Consider the following 26240-nt stretch of genomic DNA (forward strand, 5'->3'; position numbering starts at 1 on the left):
TTTCTTGTTCTTTTTAAGAAATGAAACAAAAAAATCCCATTACAATCATTTGCATTTCTTCCCCATGCAATGGGGGAGGAAACCAATAGCCAGAAGTCTTGTTTGTTGCCATCCTTTCTTTGTTGGAGACTGTGCCTGGAATTTGGCCATGGTGTACATCGACCACAGAGTAAAACAAAGCATAATACTTGTTCCCAGCTTGCAGCAGCCTCCCAAGTGCAGAGAGAGACTGAAAACGAGAGGGCTAGTAGGGACCCCCCTTGCTCCGCAGCAGAATGGCAGGCTTCCCCACTCTGCCGCCCTCAGCAGCAGTCCGGTCTCCGCTCCCGCACGACCACGCGCCCCTGCCCGCCTCCCTCTTCCTTCATCATTCTTTTCCACCGGGACCACTAGTTTCGGGGAACCAGAATTTTAAATGTTTTACATTTGAACCGTCCAACCCAGAACTGCTTCCACTCCTGCACCCTGGCACATTCTCTGTGCCGACTCGCTGGGATGCAGAACCTGGCACTTGTCTTGCCGATGAAAATGATCAGCTTTGTTAAATGCAATTACTCACAGATGCTTTATTCACAGTTAGAGGAACAATGTTTAACTTCCAACTTAGTTTTCAGAAAACCAAATTAAATACTTTTCCTTTCTTTTTTAATGCTTACCATTAATATTTTTTAAGGAGAAATGAAAAAAGTTTTAGCATCTCCAACAGTGTGTTCCATGAGTTTCCTGGTGGGAGGTGATAAAGGCATTTTTTTAACTGACTAAAAATGGTTAGCTTACAACACCATGAAAATATCTCAGAAGGTTTTAAAATGAAAAACTCTGTGACATGGAAATAGCGGTTTACAGGGGGGTCCAGGGGTTGCTGGCAGCTGTGAATGGCTGATTTTAGCCTTGCCTGGGCCTCCCTCATGATTTCCACTCCAATTTCCATCTACTTCAAAAAAAGCAAGCCTCCTGAGTGAGGTACAGAGGGAAAAGTATGGGACCATTTGTTATTTTGGTCACAGATGCTTCCAACTGAGGGAGGACATTAAAATGTTTCAAGAAACACAGCCTTTGAAATATAGCAATAGATTCCCAACTATAATAGACTCTCCCATCACATGAGCCCCTCCATCAGTGCAGAACCCCTTGGTGACTCTGCATGCTTCAGATCCCAGCCCCTGGGCACCTTTTCCGCTGGTGGAATTTAGCTACAGCCTTTGCCGATGCTCAGCAACTGCTTGCCTCACACACAGATCTAAGCATAACATCATGGTGGACAACATCATTCTATAAACGTCTACTGTTCCAAAGGACTCTGTTGAAAAGTGGGTGGAAGTACTCTGCTTTGCTGTATAATCCTGGAAGAGGATTAACACCACACTTGTAAACAGCTTTGTGTCCCTCAGCCGGAGGATGTCAACTGATATGGATGGAAATGATTTAGCCTAATTATCATGTTAAAAATAGAGGGGTGATGAAGGAAACTTATTTATATTATTTATAGCTATAGTTATAATATTTCTTCAGTATTATTCAAATAATACTGAAGAAAAATGTGAATCTTATTGTTCTAGCTGTTAATGACTTGAGCTATTTTATTGATATGCAGATTTTTCATGACCATCTTTCTGCTAAGCTTCTGCTACTCCTTGATGTTATTCCAGTAGTTCTAGGTTTTGATGCCCACGAACCAGTCTACCCAAGGGTTTTCACTCAAACATCCTTCTAGATGCTCGTGTATTCTGGTCACTCCTGATTTTCATTTACTCAGGGTCCCCCTTGGGTAGGGTGAGCTGCCTAGGGCTTGTAACCTTCTCCAGAGGAGACAGAGGGTGCAAAGGGCTGGAAGAGAGAGCAGGGAGGCAAAGCTACAATAAGATGCTTCTGTGCATCACAGCCTGGTTTGATGTCTCAGCTGTCCTGGAACAATGAAAAAGAGCAATGTACCCAGATATGCAAAGCTAATATTTAGCACTAACATATGATGCTGGGCTTATTGAAATTTAGGTCGAAGAACATACACACATCCAGGCACATACACATATTAGGGGCCAGGTAAAATGGGAAATAGACCTCTCTGTGGCTTTGGGAGGGGAATCTAGTTCCGACCTGAACAGAATGGCCCATAGAGACCTGTGGACAGTGAATGTGTATGTTAAGTTAGGTCAGGTGGATTTTTATTCAAGTAGAGTTCTCCTCTTCAAGCAGTCTTCCGAATGTGTATGAAACCATCAGTTCCATTACACTAGACCTTGACTGTACTTAGATCTTCCTCTAGGTTTGTCCAACAAATAACGTTCATTTTTGAAAGAGCGTTGATCTATTTTGCTCAGATAACTAATGAAGAGTGTTTGTTTTTGCTTTTTGTGGGTTGTGTTTCCATACCCACTCCCACTTCAAACAATTCTCTGGGATTATACATATAAATATTTTGTTACAATCCAGTCTAGGTATGGGGGCTTTGCCACGTGGCCTTCAATTCAGCTGTAATGGGATCGGGTGGACGTGGTGGTGGGGTTGAGGGTTCTGTGTCAAGGCAAAATAATAGTGCCGTCTTCTCAGGCCACTGATGCTCTTGACATTTGGTAACTCCAAGCACTCCTGGCAGGCACATCGGATCTCCTAAGTCACTCAACTCCTCAGAGAAGAGAGAAGTGTTGTCACTCTCTTTTTCAAATGAGGGAAATGGGGTGCACTTCTGTGTGGTGATTACGCACATTCTAAGAACAGACCACATTAACACACCTGCTGTTGATTGGTTTCTCTTCTTCCCTGTTACTATTTTATTAAATGATGCCAGAATTATGTCTAGACATCCTGATTCTTTTCCTCATTTTGCCACTAGTTGACCATGAACTTCTTGAATTTCTGGGATCACTTCACTTGTCTGGGCATTAGTGTTCTCATCTGTCCCATTCAGGAGTTGGATGAGATGGTCTCCAATGAGTCCTCCGAGATTCTCTGGCATCTGTTTTCATACTACGGACATTTTTTTCATTTTTTTAAGGGAGGAGAGGATGTAGATAAGATTGCAATATTTTATTTCCCAAAGCTTTGATTAAACTAAATTGGCTGAGTAGGGATGTGCTATCGCCCTGCTCTGGTCTTCATACACAGTGGCATAAGTTGCTAACTATATTCAAGGAGGCATTTCTCGGGAAAAATATGACAAATGTAAATATGCTAAGAACTCTTTTATGATGCATACATATGATCTCCACTTTGTGAAGTTGGTGATCTCTGTTCTCTTACAGTCTGAAATTGCACAGGAAAAAAGCCAGTGAGCTGCGGGGAGGGCTGTGCCACCTGACATGCAGCACCCGACTACTCAGGGGCACTGACCCCTTTTCCCTCAGACTGTCAAACAGAAAAAGGACAACGGCCAACACAACAGTAGCCATTCAGTGTGAATGACTCAAAATTATACCTATTTTTTGTCAGATTGACAAAAAAAATGTTTTGTTGTGCTGCAGAATTTTGGTAATTAGTGTATGTGTGCCATGAGATGAAAAAGGTTGAAAATTGCTGGATGAGACTATTAAATTCCACGGGGACAGGAATTATGTCTGCTTTGTTTAAAGCTGCATACTCCATAATGCAAGCTCAATAAATATTTTTAGAGTTAGTGTAGAGAAACCATTGGCATACTAAAATTAAATACTTAATTTATTCTAAATATTTAATACATGTAGATACTGTCTAAAAAGGGTAGACAGTGAAAACAAGCCCCTAGTTTCTATCCCCAGGGGTACCTCTGCTGTGTCGCCTACGTGTCCTGCTGGAGATACGCTGCGAGAAGGCGCACATACGCCACCCAGACCCGACAAATGCTCTGTGATGACTGAGTTAATATAACGAATCACTTCCATCATCACAAAACACTGTGAAAGTTTTCCAGGGGGCAGCTGGATGAGAGCTTTTCATTCTGTGCATAAAACTGTGTAAAGCAAGCCTTACCTAGGCAACAAAGAAAAAAATAACATGACTTGGCAGTGCAGAAGAAAACCTTTCCATATTGATTCTTTTTCTTTGTTTACAGCTCTGGACTGGAAAATAAGCATGAATACAGAATGCCATCCAATGACTATAAAGAAATAAGATTTCTTTAAAGAAGTAACCAAAAAGGTTTTTTCCTTTTTCCCTCAAGAGAGATAATTCCATTCTTGGCCATTTCTGCAGGCAAAGAAACTGCCTGATGGAACAGAATCATCTGGGTTCTTACTGGGGACCTGGCTGCACAGCCAGCCAGGAGCCGGTAAGGCATCTCTCTGCTGCAGTCCTGGGACTCACAGTCCAGGCTGACGCTGGACCCTCAGATGCTGACCACAGCTGGTTCCGGGTCAGCCTGCAACAGAATGAACACCGCAGACAGTTCTGCTTCGCTCTGGCGTCTCCGCTCTGATTGGAGGGGCAATCGTGGCTGGCCCCTCACAGGGGGCAGCCCATGCCCATCTGAGCTGTTTCTATCAATAGACACCTATGTTCATTTCCTAGGGCTGTTGGAACAAAGTCCCTCCAAATTGGTGGTTTACACCAACCGAAATGTATTCTCTCACAGTTCCAGAGGTGAGAAGTCCCAACTCACGGTGTCAGCAGTGCCGTGCTCCCTCTGAAGGCTCCTGGAAGCTCCCTTCCTTGCCTCTTCCAGCTTTTGATGTTGCCGCTGATCCTCGCAACTGCATCACTGCAACCTCTGCCTCCACTGTCACCTGGCCTTCATCCCCCAGTACACCCCCCACCTGTGTCATCACATGGCCTGCTCTAGGGACCGCAGTCAGTGGGTTCAGGGCCCACCTCATCCAGGACAACTTCATTTTAACTTAACTAATACTCCTGCAGAGATTACTTCCGAATAAGGTCACATCCTGAAGTTCCAGGGAGACACTATTCAATCCGGCCTCAGACCCAAGGCAGGCGACTTGTGGCCAAGGAATGCCAAAGGCACCAGCCATCTGAACACCTTCACTGACAGTAATGGCTCCCCGGACTGCAGCTTCTTCCCAGCCCTTGGACCCCAGGCATCTTTGTGCGTCTTCCACACACCTGCGATTTAAACCACCCCTTGCTCGTACTATTTATTTTTAGATCAAGAGCAGTTTCTATTGCTTTTCACTGAAAGCCTTTCCATTGCTGATTCTAGCAACACAGCAACAACGAAGCTCCAGCCCACACTGGAGTTTTAAATGGTCAAACAATCTCGAGCCCAGTCAGCATCTCCAGGCAGGGTCCCTGTCATGGAAACCTTGGTCTCAAGTCTGTGGTGTCATTGAAGTGGCTCTTTGTTACAATCCTGGTTGCACAGTGACAAATACAGCAGTCCACACAAGCAGCGAGACTGTCCACCTGGCGTGGCAGGGATATTTTGGGTGACACTCTGGGGGAGTTAGGAATGGATCGGGCTGCTTTCCCTCCTTTCAGCTGTTTGCCAGTGGCAGCTGCTTTCCTCTGGGGCAGGCACCAGCCAGTAGTGCTGACAACACCTGTACACAGAAAATGCCAACTTCAGAGCGTGCTGGGCAGCGGAGGCATCAGAACACGGTGCCTCTAGAGACAGATGAAATTGGTTCTGAGACTATGGAGACTGGATGCTTTCTGGTGCCAGAGAGCAGAAGCCTGACCTCAGGGAGCAGTGTGTCCTGTCAGCTGTGGGACCAATAGCTCACTCGGGTGTTACATGAGGAGCCAACATATTCCATTCGTAGTAGGTGATGAGCACTTTCCCTAATTAGAGACCTTTCTGATAACAGAACATTTTAAAATTTATTGGGGTGACATTGGTTAATATGATTATATGGGTTTCAAGTGTAGATTTCTGTGATACATGACCTGTATTCTGCATGTGTGCCCTCCCCCCGCAAAGTGAAATCATCTTCCATCATCATTTACACTCCTCACCCCAACCCCTCTGGCAACCACCATGCTGTCGTTTCAGACTTATTTGTGCCATGAGTGAAAGCATAAGATTCTTGAATTTTCCTGTCTGAATTATTCCACTTAGCCTAACACTCTCAGGGCCCGTCCACGTTGTTGCTACTGGTAGTATTTCATCCTGTCCTATGGCTGGGCAGTGTTCCACAGCATATAAGCACCACACCCTCGTTCTCCAACCACCTGTGCAAGGACACTGGTTGTCGCCATGTCTTGGCCACCATGAATCATGCTGCAATGAACACAGAGGTGCAAACATCTTTGCAAATAAATGTTCCAAGTTTTTCAGGTAGATACCCAAAAGAGGGACTGCTGGGTCATATGATAGTTCTATCCTTAATTTTTGAGAAACTGCCATACTGTTTTCCATATCGGCTGTACCAGTTTACATTCCCACCAGCAGTGAATGAGGGTTCCTTTTTCTCCACACCCTCTCCTACACTTGTTATTACTTGTCTTGTTGATAACAGTGATTCTAACAGGTGTGAGGTGGAATCTCATTGTAGTTGTGATTTGCATTTCCCTAAGAGCTAGTGAAGTTGAGCATCTTTTCACGCATCTGTTAGCCATCTGTATGTCTTCTTGGGAGAAGTGTCTGTTTGGGTCCTCCGCCCATTTTACAACTGGGTTGTTTGTTTGTTTGATGTTGCATTGTATGAGTTCTTTATATATTTTGGATTTTAACCCCTTGTCAGAACTGTTGTTTGCAAACATCTCCCATTTGGTTGGCTGACTTTTTGTTTTGTTGGCATTTAACATTTTCTTATTTCAAAAATATACATGCTCATTATAGAAACAAAGTATAAAAAATAAAGTTCAAAAAATATTTAAGTACCATGGAGATAATTTATCGGTCATAATATTCCAGTCCATTTAATTTTTCTGTACATACCTATTACCAACAAAATTTCGTTTTTACAGAACTGGGACTGTTCTTATATAGTTCTTAAAATCTTGCTCTCCCTGCGTGGATGCTATAACTATTGCCCTTTACCCTTAGTTATTGTTCAACAATTTTTAATGTCTTCATCAAAGTTTGTCATGTGGACACGTGACAACCCACCTTTCTTCCGTTGGTGGGCGTTCAGCTGTGCTCCGTGTTTCCATTTGTATAGGCACCGCTATGAGGGCAACTTTCAAATAGTTCTGTGCATGCTCTCTGACAATCTGCTCAGGATAAATGCCTAGAAATAAAAATTCTAAAGTTTTGCTCCTTATTACTAGACAAGGATGCCCACTATCACCACTTCTATTAAACACTGTGTTCGAAGTGCCAGCCATAGCAATCATAGAAAGCAGAATGAACGAATCAATAAATAAATAAATAGCATCCAAATTGGAAAAAAAAGAAGTAAATCTTTTATTATTTGCAGGTGACGTACTATATACAGAAAACCCTAAAGATGCCACCAAAAAATTATTAGAACATATGACATCAGTTAAGCTGGATACAGAATCAATATGCAGGAATCTCTTGCTTTTCTACACCAATAATGATCAGAAGAAATTCAGAAAACAATGCCCTTTACAACTGCATCAAAAGAATATCTAGGACATACAGGGTCCAGCAGAAGTAACACCTGCTCGAGTGTGGTTGGTAGGGTAATAATATGGGTGTAATAATTTAGAGTTTTAATTTGAACATTCCACCTAAAATGTCACATGGTGTGTTTGACTGTGATATTATGTTACAGAATTATAGGTTTATGATTTTGTAATAAAAAAGGACGTTATTTGTGCTGAATCCTGTATTTAACCAAAAAGGTGATACACCTGTACTCTAAAAACTATAAGATATTGAAGAAAGAAACTGAACAAGATAGAAATAAATGAAAGAATTTATATAGGTAAAAATGCCTATACCCAAAGTAATATACAGATTCAATGCAATCTCTACGAAAATACCAAGGCCATTCTGAATTAGAACTAATCCTAAAATTTATATGGAACCACAAAAGACCCTGAATAGCCAAAGAAATCTTGACAAAGATCAAAGTGGAAGGAAGCACTCTCCCAGATATCAAACTGTATTACAAAGCGAGAGTAATCAAAAAAGTATGGTACTGGCATAAAAACAAATACATGGATGAATGAAACAGAATGGACAGCCCAGAAATATGCCCTCACTTACAAGGTCAATTAGTCTATGACACAGGATGTACAGATATACAATGGGGTAAAGACGGTCTCTTCAATGAATGGCATTGGCAAAACTTGACAGATATGCAGGGAAATGAAACTGGACCACTTTCTTACACCATATACAAAAATAAACTCAAAAATGGATTAGAGCATGGGTGGCAAACACAGGCCTGCGGGGCGAATCCGGCCCTCCCCCTTGTTTTATCCGGCCCGGCATCTTGTTTCTAAACGGCAGCAGCACCAAGCTCCTTGTCCCTAGTTAAGGAGGAGTTACATTTACACAGTCCTAAAGTTAGATTTGGCCCTTTGAAGGCAACCGTGAGGCTGATGTGGCTCCCGGTGAAAATGAGTTTGACACCCCTGGATTAGAGATTTAAATGTGAGACTCAAAACCACAAAACTACTAGAAGAAAACATAGGCAGTAAACTCTTTGACAATGGTCTTAGCAATATCTTTTTGGATATGTCACCTTGGGAAAGAGTAACAAAAGAAAAAATAAACAGATGGGACTACATCAAACTAAAAAAAATTGCACAGCAAACGAAACCATTAACAAAAGGGCAATCTACCGAATGGCAGAAGATATTTGCAAGTGATACATCTGAAAAAAGTTTAATAGCCAAAATATATAAGAAACTCATACAGCTTAACATTCTACTCAAAAAAATCTGATTAAAAAATGGGGAGAGGACCTAAATAGACATTTCTCTGAAGAGGACATACAGATGGTGAATAGACTTATGAAAAAGATGCTCAACATCACTAATCAGTAGGGAAATGCAAATTAAAACCACAATGAGTTATCACCTCACACCTGTCAGAATGGTTATCATCAATAAATCAAAAAGTGCTGGCAACGAGGTGAAGAAAAGGGAACCTTTGTGCACCGTTGGTGAGATTGTAAATTGGTGCAGCCTCTGTGGAAAGCAGTATGGAGGAGTCTCAAAAAATTAAAAACGCAGCTGCTACATGGTCTAGCAATTCCGCTTCTGGGTATTTATCTGAAGAAAAGAGAAACATTAATTCAAAAAGGTACTTGCACCCCCATGTTAACTGCAGCATCATTTACAATAGCCACGAGATGGAAGCAGCCTGGATCAAATCAGCCTAGATACACACACACACACACACACACACACAGAGGAATATTATACAGCAATAAAGAGTGAAATCTTGCCATTTGCAACAACATGGAAATAGAGGGTATTATGAGAAGTGAAGAGAGCAAGAGAAATGCTGTATGATGTCACTTGTATGTCAAATCTAAAATAAAATAATGAATAAACAAGAATAAACAGACCTATGTATATAGAGAACAAGCTGATGGGTGGCAAAGGAAAGGAAGTGGGACGTGAAAATTAAAAAAATGAAGAACACTAGAAAATTGAATTAGACACAGGAAAAATACAGAAAACTCTTTAAAAAAAGAAATACTGACACCCCTTTGTTCCATTCTTTTATTCTTCCCAGTTATCAAAACTAGTATCTTCAAATAGAAATGTCTGAACTTTTTGCTGAAAGTTTTGCTTATTGTCAAATTGCCACCACTTACCTGAAGAGAAATTTTTATTCCCCATAGCAATGTATAAGAATGTTTACCTCTTGTTACTCCTGTAGTACTTAATCTTAAAATATTTGCACATTTTCATTGTTATGTATTTTTTTATTTTACTTTGACTTGTATTTTTTGAGTACTAGTGAGTCTGGACTATTTTTTCACATTTTCAGAGATATTTCCTCCTTGTGGATTTTATGTGTATCACCCATATTTCTATCTATAGTGTTCATCTTTTAAAAAATTATTCACAAGAGTGTACTGATATTTTTACTAAATACCACAATAAATGCAGTATCACATATAATTTATTTTGCTTTGTTGCTAGTTTAAGTTTAGATGACATCTTTCCAGTCAACAACAGGAAAAGCATTGTTCTTCCCCTTGCCATTTCAGGAGCTAACACATCCATTAAAAAGATCAGGCTGAGGCAAAGACTGCACCTGGAAGAGCTGTGTCAACCCTGCTCCAAACAGGTGGTGGCACCTGGGGACTCCTCTTCCCACAGCCAGTGCTCCACCAGGGGGCGATCCAGAAACAAGAGGTGCAGATCTTGATTGGCGGCTCTGATTCACACATTTCCTAAGTAACTCAGGAATTTTTTGTTGTGTTTTGATTTTGGCTTTCTACACGTTCCAGCAGCCCTGGCCTTGGGGGTTCAGCTGTGAAAGGAGATGATGTTGGTGTAATGCACCACCATCCGAGAGTGTGTCACATCTCCACACGCCTTTTGTTTCCAGGCATTCCGGCGTTGGCAGCCCTCTTAGCACAAAAGTTCTGCTTGGATGTATTTTCACTTACACACATACCAGGGTTGATAAGAACAAAGCCACCTGTCACAGCTGTTAAACAACTGGTGCTGGGTGACTCCGCAAGCGCGGTTTCCGCACGGGGTGCGGGGTAGAGTGCGCACATCTACACAGCTCGTTTGGCATCACTAAGTCCCCTCAGAAGAACGCCTTGATATGAGCTGATTTTTCTGCAGTGACAAGAAACATAGTTGAGTTTTTTCTCTCTCTGCTTTACAGTTCTTGACTACCAGCCATGGGCAGAAGTCACCATCTCTCGAGCTAAGAAATGCTGCTTTCCAAAATCCTTTGGCAGAATCTCCCAGAGATTTGTTTTTCTGCTCCTTCCTAAATTAGCAACAATCTTCAAAGAAAAAAAAAAACAAACCTGACAAATCGATGGAGAAGAAACCGGCTCTAATTCTGCATTTTTTTTCATGGAAAGTTGCAAAGTTTATGATCTATAACTAATAATAGAAGTGGACAAGTGGACAAGAAAATTTGGGGGAAAACTGTGTATACAGCCCAAGATCAGGTTGATCTTTATTCAAGAAGCAACACGTGATACATATTCAAGATTTTATTAAAATCACTTGTAACATAATATCTCAGTGGTTAAGAAAAAATTTTAATAAAGCAAAAGAATGAGTTATGTGAATAAACAGAAGAGTGAACGGTGTTAACTGTGACATTTAAATGATTACATGGTTTAATTATTCTTTGGGTAATAAGCTGTTCTGTGAACATCTATTCAAGGAACCGAAGCTTGCGCCTGCCATGGAATTTGCAGCTGAATTAGAGCTCTGTTTCCTGCCTTTGGTAGTTTTAAGAAAACAAATGGAAATGGTTTTAAAAACTTACACAAATCTGCCACTTACCAAAAGAAATGAAAAGGTAAGGAGGAGGGCACTAGAAAGACAGGCGGAAACACACACACACACACACACACACACACTGTACAGATGACCCTTGAACAACGCAGGGGTTAGAGACACCAACCCCCACAGTTGAAAACCCACATATAACTTCTGACTCCCCTCAAAGTTTATTAGTAAGAGTCTCCTATTGACCAGAAGTCTTACCACTAACATAACAGTTTATTAACACGTATTTTGTATGTTATATGTAGTATATACTGAATCCTTAGAATAAAAGAAAAAATCTTATTAAGAAAATCATAAGGAAGAGAAAATACATTTCTAGTATTATGGGAGGAATTCCATATATAAGTGGACCCTCTTTGTTCACACCTGTATTGTTCAAGGGTTAGTTGTATTTATTTGTGGGATAGAGCAAGAGAGGACAGAAGTAATAATGAGAAAAGTGACTAGAAGTCCAGCCCATGCCAACCCCTTATTTGTTCTTGGCTGCCAGGGGCTTCCGGCTGATCTTTTTCGATTTGTCATTATTTTTCTTCGGTGGTTCCGGGTTTGCCTGCATGTGTCTGCCGTAGAGACTGAAAAGAGAGAGGGAGAAACTGTGAGATTTACCTCACTAACACAAGGCAAGCTTCTACAGGTAGAGCTTGAAACACCAGATTCATCTCCAGGGGTAGCCAGTACGTCCAAAGATGAGAAAACCAAAAGATCATTCTGCTGTCTCTGGGCTATACACTGTACTTAGGAATTAAAAATTCTCTTACACACACACACACACACACACACACAGCACTCCAGGAGGTCCAATTCTGGATGAGTCTCTTGGAATTTCACAGTCACTGGGCCGAGTGTGGAAACACCCAGGGAGGAGAGATACAGGACTGACGTTCCGGACTGAAGCTCCGAAGGCTGTGAGTGTTTAAGCGACAACAACAAACATTCGACAGAACTGAACAGATAGAGTGTCCATTTAGTGAGAAGTGAGCATCGCGCCCAGCCCGAAAGCCCAGGGGCTGGATAATGTGACAGAGAGCAATGGTGTCCGAGCTGCGCTGGCTGCTCGTGTCTGATTGATAGTGTTGGCGTGGCAACCACACATCAATGTCATGTTAATAAGTACCGCTGATTAAATGTTGACAAAGTACCCTACAATTACAGTGGAAGGCACTCATCGCAGAGCAAACTCGCTGTGGCTGAGACGACTGAACTGAACAGCAGATAGTAATTAATCAATAATTTATGAGTAATTCTCATTAAACTAAATTAAAAGCCACCCTAAATAAACACAGCTCAATCTCAACTCCCTCCGTTGATAAAACTGTGCCCCTGGAGAGCCCGGTGGGTGTCTCAGTTCTGGAGAGGAAAGGCTCTGCCTGGCGCTGCCTCTGCCTGTTGCAGTGACTTGTGCCCATTGAATGAGGGGGAACACAAAGGCTGGCCTCCCTGAACAAGTCCCACCTTGTTCTGAGGTCCACTCACAGAAGCGACACCCTCTCCCGTGGCTTGCGTTTTGCAGGGTGCACAGTGTGACACGACTTGGCGTGTGACCATCTCTTGATGATGCTGTGGGTGATGGCCTGAGGGATGGACCTGGCACACAAAGGTGGTCCACTGGCCAAGTGCTTGGGGAAAGTGGACACTAGGGTTTTGATAGATGACCCTGTATTCTGTCTTCTCCAGAGGATTCCAAGCTTCTCCTTCTCACTTGCAAGTGGTCTGGGCAGGTTCCACCAACAGTGATCGTGAAGATAGGTCTCTGCTCCCACGGAGCTTAGAATGCAGGGTCTGAATGGGCTGTAGACAGACTAGAAGGTGGGGAAGGTAGGCTCAGCAGGTGCTGGGATGTTCTCCAGGGAAAGCGGGGAGTCATCTCTTGGGTCAGAGAGATACCGCATGTCCTGGACAGGTAACATTTGAACCTGCAAATTAGCTTTCAACTTCTGTAAGCTTAGACTTTTGGCTAATCTAATGGAGAGAGAAGCCCAGGCCTACCCAATCCAGCAGTGGTTCCACAGGAAAAACTCCTTCTTCAAGAGAACCTGCTACCCAGGAAAATGAATCTTTAAACCCACGTTTGCCCCTCTCCCTCTTTAAAAAGGGCCACAGGGGTCATGGACACCAGGGACCTGGCTCCAGGATCAAGAACCACAGGTTCAGGCAAAGGGGAAAGTCCTGTCAGTCCAGCTGCCCTGCTCTGGCTGCCTCAACCCTCGTGATGTGCCTGTCCTAATCCTGGAACCTATGACTGTCACTTTATATGGCAAAAGGGAATCTGCAGTCCTGAGGGAAAATTATCCTGCGTCATCTGGGGGGAAAGGTCAACCTGTGCACCCCCTTCTCTCACCCCCGCCCCAGCATCTCTCATAGGTGCATCTAACGGGCAGAGGAAACCCTGGGCCAGAGCAGACTGGTTTATACTCCTTGATCACACGCTCTGAAACATACTCATGGTCTACCAGCCCTGCCCCTCTCCTCCTCCTAGGATGCTGCTTCCCTCAAGCTCCAGGGCTTAGTGCCTCAGTGCTATGCTGGAAGAGAGGCCTCTGGTTTCCGGGCTCCTCTCACTTGGCCCAGAGCAAAGCTCTCTCCCTCTGCTCTGCATCCACACGGTCCCAGAACCCTCAGTTATCTGGCATTCTCACAGCTTCATGCATCTCTCCTCTATTTTCCAAGTCCTTATCCTCGTAAGTGATAAAAACATACACATTTTACAGACAACATCAAACTTTAAGAGTTACAAAAATCCACTTAAATATAATGCCATGCTTCTTGCACTTGGCCATGCAGCAGTACTGAGGTGCTAGGAAAGTGGTATCGACAAAAATGAGGTCAGAGAAAGGGCAAGAGAAGATCTGATACAGGCCTGTTCCACGTCCTGAACTAGTAAGCATGGAAGGCTTCCTGGAAGGGGTGGAGTTTCCTGGGCCCTGAGGGTGGTCATCTAGCAGAGTCATTTCAGAAGGGGTGCAGAAGCTCTTGGGACTCAGCAAGGCTCCTCTTCTCAGGAGGGAACTGGCACGCTCCCAGTTTCCATTCCTGCCTTTTCATGTGCAGACCCCACAGTGTGCCCAGAGTTCCTGCGACTACTCAGCAAGTCCTTCCAAAGGGCCAGATGGACAGCAGCCCCGATGCTTAAGTCCTAGTTTTGCCACTTCCTAGTTATTGACTCTGGGCAAATGATTAGCATCCCTCATTCCCACCATGTCTAGGTTCCTCCTTACATAAAAAAACAAACAAAAACCCCCCCAAAACCAAACAAACAAAAGCAACATGGTTTCCTCACAGGGTGGTCATGGTAGTCAAATGAGCCGGCACCATGACAAGCCTATTGCAAGTGGCCAGTGAATGCCTGTTGAAAAACAGGACTGACATGGGGTTATAGTTAGAGTGATAAAATACAGATAATTATATGATTATTTTACTTCTTAAGGGTTTTTCCACTGAAAAAAAATAACATGGTATTTTCTATCAATGGCAAATCCCCAAGCCATCTCTGGAAGAAAGGTTTTAAACCTTTTTGAAGAAAGCAACTAAGGCAGAGCTAAATGTGGTGCCCCACTTCCTCGGTGAGTCACGGCAGAGCTGGGATGACACTGCCCTTCCCTCTCTGTGTGATCCTTTCACTCCTCCGGCTCTGTGGGCGGATGCAAGTCGGCACTTTACTAAGCAGCCATTCCCATGTGGAGACATCACCGTGGCAGAGAACTAAGACAAGTGTCTCAGGGCCCAAAGCCTGGGACTCCATTCCTGGCTCTACCAGTGATGAGCCCTGGGTCTCCACTTGGGAAGGGTGGCAGGCAGAATAATGCCCCCTAAATGTCTACACCCTAATCCCTGAAGCCTGTGAATATATTATATTGCAAATGGGGCTTGGCAGAGGTGATGGACTTAAGGACTTTGAGCTGGAAAGATTAGCCTGGATTATTTGGGTGGTCCCAAAGTAGTCACAACAGTTTCTCAGAGGGAGGCAGGAAGGTCAGAGTCTGGAAGAGAGCTAAGCCTATGACTGCTAACTTTGAAGATGGAGGGAGGGGCTACCACGCAAGGAATGCAGATGACTTCTAGAAGCTTCCAGAAGGAAATGCATCCTTCCCTAGAGGTCCAGAGGAAACAACCCTGTGGATACCTTGATTTCAGACTTCTGACAGCCAGAACTGTAAGAAAAGTTTTCAGACACCAGGTACGTGGTAATTTGTTACAGCAGCAACAGGGAACTCATACAGTAAGTGAAACTCTCTGGGCCCACACAAGGCAGCCAATTGGGAAGATCCTGCTTAATTTCAGCGGGAAAAAAATAGAAATTTTCTGGGGTAGCAGCTCAATGAAAAGGAAAGAAGGAAAAGTTAAAGACTAAGTTTCTGAAAGGACACAAAGTGTGCCCAAAGGAACAATGGGTACTGTTTCTACCAAAAAAATGGGAACAGGGAGGCAAATGCCCCCTCTCTCCTGTAGTTGGACTGGACAGTCCCCAGCCTCTCCATTCTCTGAAGCTAACACTCAGGACTCATGGTCTGAATGTGTCTGGGATTAATTTATAGAGGGCCATGGAGGGTCACTGGGTGATGACACAGAGAGCTCAATGCCATTGAAAGAAGTCTGATCGTATGCAGTTCCTAAGAGGAGCGGGCACGCCACGCCATGCAGGGCCATGTGGGGAAGTGTCAAGGTTGGTCAGGAGGCAGCAGGAAGGAAGAGAGTTTGGCCCAGAGCCTTGATGGTGGTTTCATGGAAAGGAATGGGTGAGGAAGAGTAGGCAAGTTTGAGAGAGTTTAGGATTGGATAGTTCGAATAATTTCAGTGGCCTTTAGGCCACAGGACGGTCTCTGGTTGTCCGGTACCCGGGAGAGGGGAAATGCTGTCTCAGTGTGTGTGCTTTAGACAAGGAGGCGGTCGGGGGCACAGGCCATGGAGTGGTGGGTTAGAATGTGGAGGGTGTACTTGCAGGCGTGTTGGTTGCTGTCTCCAGGAGTTAGCTAACCCTGGGAATGGCAGGCTCTCCCCAGCCAGCAAGACCTCCATGTGTCAAAGCCTCATAAAATATAGCAAATAAAAAAACATGATTAATTAATATAGCCCACCTATATTAATTAATTTGGGATGGATTTTTGTCCTCCTAACTATCCCATATCCTCCTCTCATGAAGAGTTTTCCCCCCTGAGGGCCTTGGTGACTACCGGCGCTGGACCTGTCCCTTCTACCTCCTGCACCTGGGAACATCCCAGCCATCCTTGCGACCCTAGCACAAGGCACTTCCCACACCAGCACAGCCCCTCAGTGCTCTGCTCAGGTGGTACCTGCCTCACCCTGCTGTGAGGATCCCCAGAGAGCAGTCCCAGTCTTCACTCGTCTCGTGTCCCCACGCCCTGCTTGGCTCTGACTGATATGTGACTTTGGGCAAGTGATTAACCTGCCACAGTCTGAGGTACTCATTTGCAAAATGAGAATAAAAAATTCCAGCTACTTCACAAGGCTTTGGAGAAGATTAACTCAAACTAGTAGGCATGCATCTATGGAAAAGGTCTTATCTGTTCAGGCACATGGCAGGTGTTCTAGGACGGGTCCTGCCACCACAAGCTCTCATGAAGGTCGGTGACTAAGGCTCAGACAGCCAGTTTCCTCCCACTTCTCAGATACTCCTCCATGCACAGACCATAGCCAGGAACGCCACTCGGCCATCAGCTCCCTTCGCAAGGAGGTTTCCGGTGGGGACTGCAATCCGGCCATGCCAGCTGGAGGGCTGACAAAGGGAGCCTGGCTCCAGGTCACCAGTGGGGCAGCCACTACCAGTGGGCAAAGTAACCCAGGAAATGAACCTATGGCAGAGTCTTAGAAAATCTTCTCCCCCCCTGAAATCTGAGGTTTATAGACGATAACTGGGAGACAATTAAGGAGGGAAAAAAGCCAGCAAAGAACAATCTAAAGTGACAGGAAGGGATCAATTATGCTCAGGAGTCTGATGAACAGGCTTCTGTTGCTAAAGGGAAAATGAAAGGCGAGGAGCATGTGGATGCTCTTGCTGTGGGTCGTGAGTGAGCCAGGGCCACCAGGCCATATGAGCTTTCCATTCGTCCCTTTGGGATGGGCCCTGTCCTGGACACTCACCGGAAAACTCCTTGCCAAAGGCCAGCATTAGAGGAATCATCATGAAATGATTCTGGGGACTTCTAGGGTCACCAGACCGACCCCTTTAGAGGTGCCTTGTGAAAGCAGAGGCACCCGGGCCACTAAGCTCACGCAACTGAGCACTCCTGCCTGGGACACCCAAGACTGCACAGCAAGAAATCCCAGCCCACCAGAATCAGAATACATTTTGCAACAAATATCATGTTAAGCAGGATGGCATGATGCTTTTCTATCATGGATAGGTCAGTTTTATCTACGGTGCACATACGCATTTTTAGAGATCCAAGGAAGGGTCTCTTGCAGACTCTCAACCCCTTCACAGCCATAGCACTGCAGGCCGGTGCAGACTGCCCCATTCCTTCTTAAAAATTTCCTCCTTTGGTTGCAAGGCACTGTCCTGGTTGTCATTCTCTCTCTGGACACTTCTTTGGTCCTTGTGTTTCTGCACTTATCTTTGTGTTCTCTTCCCCAGAACCACCATCTGATTTTATAGCGTCAGTGATCCTCTCTGAGCGGCAGCCCTCCACGCCACCACCATCCTCGGCCCCTGCTGTGCCTGTTCTCACGTGGACACTTTGCCCTTAAACCCAACGGAAACAGGTACCAGTTCTTTACCCCAGCTTCCAGGATGTCCCTCTATGTCTCCAAACCTTCAGGATCAAAACTGAAGTCACTAAAGTCATTCTGACATCTGCCTCTTTTTTTGATCAGCACATGAATCATGTGACTGACACTTCCTCTACAAAAGACGTGCTTAGCCTGGGACCAGGGAAGTATCTGAAACTCTCAGCAAAGCTTTATTTTTCAGCAAAAGGAAAACACATTTTCATTAGCTTCTCAAAAGGTTCGTAACTCAGTAGATTAATTAATCCCTTTATGCTGTGTATTCTTATTTTCAACATCCTATGATCTTACCCGTTCTTTTTCTCCTGTGCTCATCCAGGCCCCTATCACATGGCCACTGGATTATTATAATGGGTCCCCTCTTGGTCTCCCTGATGCTGATCCATTCCCTCCTCTAGTGTGTCTACATACAAGTGACAGAATAATCTCTCCTTGGTTCACACATGGAAAACACCATCCACTGCTCATGGGATCGAGTACCCAGCTTGGTGCGTGGCACACTGCAGCCACGGAACACGCTACATCACACCTGACTTACCCACCCTCATCTCTCTGTTCCCCGGCACACCTGAGTTCAGTAAGGCTGGTCTGGAGACAAGCAGTGTGGAGTGTAGGAAAGAGGGATCAAGTGTGAGTTCTGCCACGTATTAGCTGAGTAACCTCATTGCACCTCTTTCGAGAATATCTATTGTCTTAGCTGGCAAATGGGAATATCTGCACATGTCTGCCTTTCAGGTATCCGACAGTCAGACTGGCTTTGGTTCACGGAAGTGCATTGAGAAACACAAAAGTGCTAATCAACCCGAGGCCTGGGATTGGCCTGTCCCACCCACCAGCATTCCTTTTGGGTCTTTTTTTTTTTTTTTGCTGATCTGTGTTACTATTGCTTGGAATGCCTGCCTGAGTTCTTTCTGTAATTCAGATCTCATTGTATTTTTAGGCTTTTCACAGCCCCTCCACTTCCCTCCCCCCTCCACGAAATACTGCGGGATCTATCAGGATTTCACACCAAGCCCTCGATGGTTCATACAGTGGCTCCTGCCCCTGGCTCGTTATTTCAAAGTGCCAGTAGAGGGCCTTTCCAGCGGCAAGTGACACGGGCTGCAATTCATTCAGCGTTCACTGCCGGAACCACCCAGTGCAGCGGGCTTCTACGGTCTTCATCGTTTGAATGAGGAAACTGAGGCTTGGCAAGTGTAGAGCCTGATCACATCCAGCTAATCACTCCCAAAGATCAAACTCTTAATTCACCAGGTTATCTTGCCTCCCATCTTTGTAAATTTCTCAGTTTTGTCTTCTTAACACGCTGTCCACTTCCTTGAAGGCAGACTTCACTTCTTTGGTATTCTATACACTCAAGACACTGCTGGAAGCACACTGTGTGCTATGTAAATATTGCCTTTCGGAATGCCAGGTATGTGAGACGCACAATATGCTGTTCTTAAGTCATCTGCGCATGTCATCTGCCTCCCTTTTGTTATTTTGGGGGTTTCCATGGGAAGTCCTTACACAGGCCAAGAAAAGAACCAATTTTAAAATCTAAGTCTATGGCCAGTGACACCAAATGAAGAGAAGTAATTTTGTTTATAATCTGTAACCTTATGGCAGGATGCTACATTTAAAACCTCCACAAATAAATCTGTGGACAGAGTGTGAAGCTGAGATTAGAAATAAGCATTTGTAATAACTTTATTTAGCCTATCTAGAAGGGATGCGAGGCTGGTGACAGAACCTTAGCACACAAATTGCTGAGTCTTAAAGTAACAAATATTAAGTTAGCATATTCTTATGAGAAGTCTCACTAATTCAAAAGGCAATGATTTCTGAAGATCAAACCTCCAGGAGATGGTTCCAAGTAACCCACTAACCGCAACACGCATCTTTCCCGTTCACATTTCACGTTTAACTCTCACTGCTCTCCATCACCCACATGCAGTATAGAAAAATAGTATAAACAAACACGTGCCAATGGCATCCATATAAACGGCCAAAAAAATTGCAGCTGCCTTACAACAGATATGAAGCTATACGGACATATGAAATATAAGGCAGATTTTAAAATATGCCACACACTTTAGACTTGCTATTTGCCCTCCCCCACCCCCCACCCCTCCACCCCCGGAAGGAAGAAATAAGAATTCTGGCAGAGCAAAACTAACAATCTCATGCACAAAAGATGCTCATTAAACTTCATCATCCTGTCTACTTTAATGATGCTTTTACTTAATAAAAATTCCCCGAGCAGTTGCAAGGATATTAGGCAAGGTCTTTGGTTATGTATCAGAGGTCCGAGCTGTCACCAGCAAGCATGCAGTTCAGAGGTATGGTCCCCGGGGAAGGAGCAAATACAGCTTTCCCAGAATACATGCAGAGAAAAATCAATAACTGCAACTTGCTTCCCTGCTTAAGCATTTAAGAAAATAGGTAATCCTTTTAAATTAAACTGCAAAGTGCTAAATGTTGCAATTTCCAGAATAAACTAAAAGGAATCGAAAACAAGTCTAAGGGATTTTAAACAAGCTACTTCTTCAATAGATTTCATAACTAAAGATTTAAAAATATATTAGAAAAAGAATTACTTTGCAGTCTAGTACCTGCATCTGCAGAGATCCCTGTAACAGACATCCAACCATATATGGTGCTATGTGCTTTTAACACACAGATAGATACATAGACCTATTCGTAAATATGAGAAAGGGAAAAGTTATTTTTACATTTACTGCCTTTAAATATGATTCCTAAAAAAACAAAAACCCACGATTTTAAAAGTCATTAACTTGAATCTGGCTCTCAAGGGTTATGTAATAAGTACCTAATAGATCCTTTAACATGCACAGCTGGGTGTTAACACTACATAACCACAAACTGCTGCTCTTGTCCATATCATATAACCCCTTCAATTTCTCATTCTCAACACATTCTTGGCTGGAGAGGTTACAACAGGTGGGGCAAGAGGCACTACCCAAATTTGAATCTAAAGGCAGTAAGATGGTGCCCTATGTGCTGAGTGACAATATCAACACGAAATGGATCAAACAGAAACATGAAACGTCACCCCAAATAATACCAGCACGAGTCTTAGACAAGCAAGACTTGACTATAACCAGAGCATGGGTATTGAAAAAGCCAGAGATCATCTGCCCCTCAGAAGAGTGTTGGTCAGCAGTGCGGTGGGGTACATGCTGGCAGTGAGAATTAAGTGCCCCCAGAGCAAGGCAGAGAGGATCCAGGCTGTAGATGCCTGGACAGGGCCGTGTCTCCAAGAGGATGCAGAGAAACACGTGGGGCCACCTGAGCCACAGAAACGCTGACCTCGCCTGCACCGTCCAGCTCTCCCCTCTCCCCACCTCTCCCCCCACACTCCCAACCCCCAGCACAGGGCAAACGAGTCAGGCCTCTGTGCACTTCTGAGGTTTGAACATGCTATGAAAAGTTCTGCTCCCGGTCTCCCTGAGATAGGCTCAGTGACCAGCCCCATTTTACCCGTGAGGGGATAGATACACAGAGAGGTTAAACGGCTTTGATTTGATACAGGCACTCTCCTGACTCCAGGCTAGCTAGCTACGCCGCCCCAGCTTTAGCTTTGCAGCAGAACTGACTCAGTCTCAAACCTTTCCTTTTCCTCGGGGCACAGTAACTGGTTTCCATCCGAGTCTGTGGCCAGTGTGAACCAAGTAGAGAAAGACCTGAGGCCTTGGTGTTCAAACTGTTGGGAAGAAAAGTACTTTCTTCCCCTTTTAGTTAAATTAGGAGCCAGATATGAGGCCAGGCCTGCTGACACCTGTGAAGAGAGCCCACCTGGGAGGAAACCCGCACAGACAAAGCAGAACTTGAAGATGCAGCGAGATGACACGGAGCCCCACTCTCTTGCCGTGCCTGAAGTCCGCTGTGTCCTGGAGGATGTTCGCTGTAACATGACAAAGTAATCCCCACTGCTCTGAGGCTCCGTGCTCCTTGCAGACAGGTCTTTTTGCCCACACGATCTGTCTTTGACCACATTCATTTCCTTCACAGCAGTGGTCACGTTTATTTGCTTGCTTGTTTCCTGCTGCCCGAAAGATCAGGGGCCTCATCTGCCCTGTTCAGTGTGCTCTGTGGCTGCTACGCCATGGGCACACCACGAACGTCGCTGCCTGCCTGAATGACTGTAGGACGTACCAGAAGTGTCCAACTACAGAGCGCCTTCCCAACTGGATCATTAGTGCCTCGAAACAGGGACCATCTTAATCAGTCTGTTCCTCCGGTGCCTGCCACACAATAGTGGCCGGTAAATATTTACTGGCGGACTAGGGGCATATCTGAGCCATGGGACATTTCCCAATGTCCTCACTCCCATGCTCATCAATAGTCTATCAGTGTCCCATCTAGAACTGCGTACTCAGAGAATATGTCCTGTGCAGGCCAAGGGGCTGTTCGACTCTGGTTGCTATATCAGTTTCTTATGTGTTTTGCTCAGTTTCTGCAGGGGTCTGAGTCTGGAAGGCTGAGGACGTGTCTGGGGATGTAGTAAATGCACCACGGCGCCCTTCATTTAGTGAGGCCACTTGGGAGCCCGGTGTGTCATCCTCTCATGGAGAATCTCGCTCACAGTGCCGTGACCAGGAGTTTCCATTAAATCCCTCTAACGTACAATGGGTTTTATTGAATATTTATCACATCTGATATTAGTAAGAACGAGCTGAAGATAGTAATTGCTTATAAAACAGAGTCAAGTTAAAATGAGCATCATAAAACCAGTGAGTTTTTAAAATCAGAATGGAGTTTTATTATGGATATGTCAGAGTCTGTCTGGTCTCATAGGGTGCCTTCATGAGTGGCTCTACGTGGTGCACGACCTCTAAAATTACTAAGCTTGTGATCACAATAGCAAAATTCACGTAGCGCTGACTATACAGCAGCATTGCCACATGGAGCTTCTGTGGAATTTTCCGTATGTTACCTCATTAAACTTACACAATCTCACAGGAATGACGGAAATCCTATGGGGTCTGTATTTGTCCTGTGGCTCTAGATGTAAACAGTATCACAAATACCAATACTCTGGTTTTTCTTTGTTTTTCAGATAAGGACAAATGGTAAAATATAGAGCTATCCCCCCTCCTCCTCTGCTTCCTCCTTCTCTTGTGGTTAACATTAGACTCTGCTCCTGGGACCATACTGCCCTCTCAGTTTCTCTCGGCCCAGGTGACCTGATGACTTGACCATGGCAGGTGACTCATGGGTGAGTCAATGGAAAGCTAGACATCTTGTTAAATTTAGGTACAAAGCTGTAGTTCCGGAGTGCAGGGCAAATAACACTGAATGAGACTCAGAAGGCTTTGGGGTTGATCCACAGTCTGTGTTTCCCTGTCAGACAATCAGGCACGTGGACTTCAGCAGGCGGTGACCGTCAGCCCGCGTGCCGCCACTCACCCTCACGCACTGAGGGGCACTGGGTCAGGCTGCACCCGCTTAGAGCACGCTAGGCAACGGCCTCGATCGGGTCAGAGGCGGGCATCTGAGTGGAACTTGCACACTTTACACACACAACTTGTTCAGCACTGTGTTTTTTATCAGCTCATTTACCCTTAAGCAAAATCATGTTAACTGAAACCTCACAGGGCTCGCACCGCTAAGGTTCTTTCTATGTTCTGGTTAGGTTACAGTATGATGCCTGACATTTCAGACAGCACTGTACCATGTGTTCCTCCTCCCTGTCCACCACAGGCTTTCTGTGAGGTGAGCCACGTCCACTTAGAGACAGGGCAAAGAGATTAAAAAAAAAATAATAACCTTAGGAATTAAACCCAGGAAGCATCCATCTACCTACAAGCGGACTTACCCACACAGTGCTCGAGCCAGAAGACTCTCACCAGGTAGATGTCAGGAAGAAGCAGCTATAGGTAAAATCCACTCATGACCTCTTGCCATATCCCGGCAAAGCTGAACTCCCTCACATAAGCTGGGCTCTCTCTGAAATGCCAAACCCCATGCCTGGAAAACATATCAGGTTGACTTGTGCCTTCCCCTCACCCCTGATCCCAGTCATTGAACTGCTGGCCAGTGCTAAGGAGAGACGGGCAGACCAGGAGGAGCGAGGCTTTCATGGGCGAAGGAACAAAGTGGTATTTGGGAAAAAGCCACCAGCTGTCAAAAGAATCGTGGAGAAGACATCTGAGGGAGCTCAACAGTAGACGAGTCTTTGGATCCCAAACTTACTTTAGTTCAACTTTCATGTTTTTGAATTTTGTGGAAAAAAACATACTCCAAAAGGAATTAAAATTAAAAAAAAAATACTTTAGCCCTAATATATTAAGCAAATATTAATAGATGTTATCCAATTCCTCCTAGTTATTTTAAATCAGATTTTTAAAGGTCTCAGAAATTTATGGTCTGAATGCAAAAAGGGTAAAACTAAGATGTTTGTGGTTAGTTTCTGAGTGAAAACAACATAGTAGAAGATTCTGTGCATCAGCGGTAACTCCGGGTGGGGACCCTGAGACTCAGGCATCAAGAGGAGGGTTGGACTCTCTCTTGGGACTCAAGCCTTAGTTACCTGATGCCCCCATAGGCCTCGTCGACTCAGAGCAAAACTGTGGCTGTGGGTGGGAGAGAAGAGCTAAAGCTTGTCACAACAGGTCTTGTCATCTAAGAATCTCAAGTGTTTCATCTAGGAATCTCACCCACAAAACACCCCTGGAAGGTGTCAGAGCATTCTAAATACAGACAGTGAAAGTGAGGTGGAAGTCAAAGCGTGAGGTGGAGGCGCCGGAGGCCCGCAGTGCCTGTGGAGCACCGCCTGGGCTGCTCTTTGTGAGGGCCTCCAGCACCTCAGGGGCGTGGTCATGAGGGGGCCAGTGGGACAGACAACACCTGTGTGAAAAGCCAGAGGGAGCACACGCACACCAGTTCTCTCGAATACTAACAAACCACGTTCTGTAATAACTGACGCAAGCTGACCTATGTTCTCAGGGAAAAATATTCTCCCTGAATAGCTATTAGTAACCAAGAAGAGTTTTGCCAACATATTTTCCCAAGAATGGCAAAACAAGCCCATCTTAGTAAATAGTGCCTGCTATGTTGACTACTTACAGTGAGTTACCTTCCTCCCTCATAAGTATTTCAGAAAGCTGTTTTTAAAATCTTATTCTAAAACACGTATTAGTACTTCCAATTTATAGAAACATATTTCAAACTTTCATATGGCTATAGAATAGCTGATCAAAATGAGAGATCCACAAATGTAACTTCAATTTTTCTAGTAGCCACATTTAGAAAGTAAAAAGGCACAGATAAAATGAACTTAATAATATATTTCACTTAACCCAATATACTCAGATATGATTATTTCAACATGTAGTCAATATAAACAGTGATTAAGGATCAATTTTATCCTTAATTTAAACATAACTGATTCAGTATGTATGTTATATCATTGCAATTATTTTTTGGTACTACGTGTCTTTGAAATCTGGTGCGTATTTTACAGCACATCCCATCAGACAAGGTAGCATTCGAGAGCTCGAGAGCCACAGGTCTTTGGCAGCTACCGCCCCGCACGGCCCAGACGGACCACTGAACACAGTGGAATGAGGCAGCTTCTTGTACTTTTTGAAAGTTGATGGACTCTTTCTTTGCATATGGTTACTTTCAGTGCTTTAGGAAAAGGATACATAAATACACCAAAAAGTTTCTTGAAAGGTAATCTCACTTACCTAGAGGCCTGCCCAATATCTTTAATTGTTTGTAACAGTTCTGGGTACGAGTCTGGAAAGGTCTTCAGGCCAATACAAATAACTCCTGAAACTCACGAACACTACTTGATTGGCGGAAAGTAGAGTCAGTCCCTCTCCTTCCCAAAGCAAGAACGCGTACAAACACCTTTAAGAGCCGCAAGTGCTCAGCCTGATGCAGGCTGGAGTGCACTATCCGTGAGGCTCTCCCTCGGAGGGGCTGACTGGGCAGCGGCTCTAGGCTGAGTGCCTTCATCAGTGTCGCCCCCAGGGAAACCAGGCTGTGTCACCCGGCTGTGTGCTCCTTGTGAAGCTGCGAACACTAAGTCTGGACTCTGGTTCTCCACCCTGCTCCTGCTCCGTCCCCATCCGTCCCTGACTGCTGGGCAGGAGTCTGGGGGCCGCGGGGAGGTCTACAGAATCTCACCGCAGCGGCCACGAGACAAGGCAGCCCCATCAGGCTTTTGTAAAGCAGAGAACAGGTGCTTAGAAGAGATAGGAGAC

At 44.6% G+C, this 26240-nt stretch overlaps 1 protein-coding gene across 5 annotated transcripts in view; it reads right to left on the bottom strand.

The window, feature by feature from the left end:
* Window positions 1–7266: 7266 nt before the first annotated feature.
* The window catches only part of RSU1 (Ras suppressor protein 1), a 189309-nt gene continuing 170335 nt past the window's right edge, over window positions 7267–26240 (bottom strand). For 2 of the 5 annotated variants that reach the window (XM_024576023.3, XM_045183660.2), the window contains exon 9: window positions 7269–11855. In XM_024576023.3, coding sequence (XP_024431791.1) covers window positions 11753–11855 — 103 coding nt within the window. In that variant the 3' untranslated portion in view covers window positions 7269–11752. Of the gene's footprint in view, window positions 11856–26240 lie in introns of all 5 variants that reach the window. The other 3 variants (XM_045183669.3, XM_045183664.2, XM_024576014.4) reach the window with 3 other exon arrangements.

This window comes from Desmodus rotundus, chromosome 4 (assembly GCF_022682495.2).
Source record: "Desmodus rotundus isolate HL8 chromosome 4, HLdesRot8A.1, whole genome shotgun sequence".
Classification (NCBI taxonomy): domain Eukaryota; kingdom Metazoa; phylum Chordata; class Mammalia; order Chiroptera; family Phyllostomidae; genus Desmodus; species Desmodus rotundus.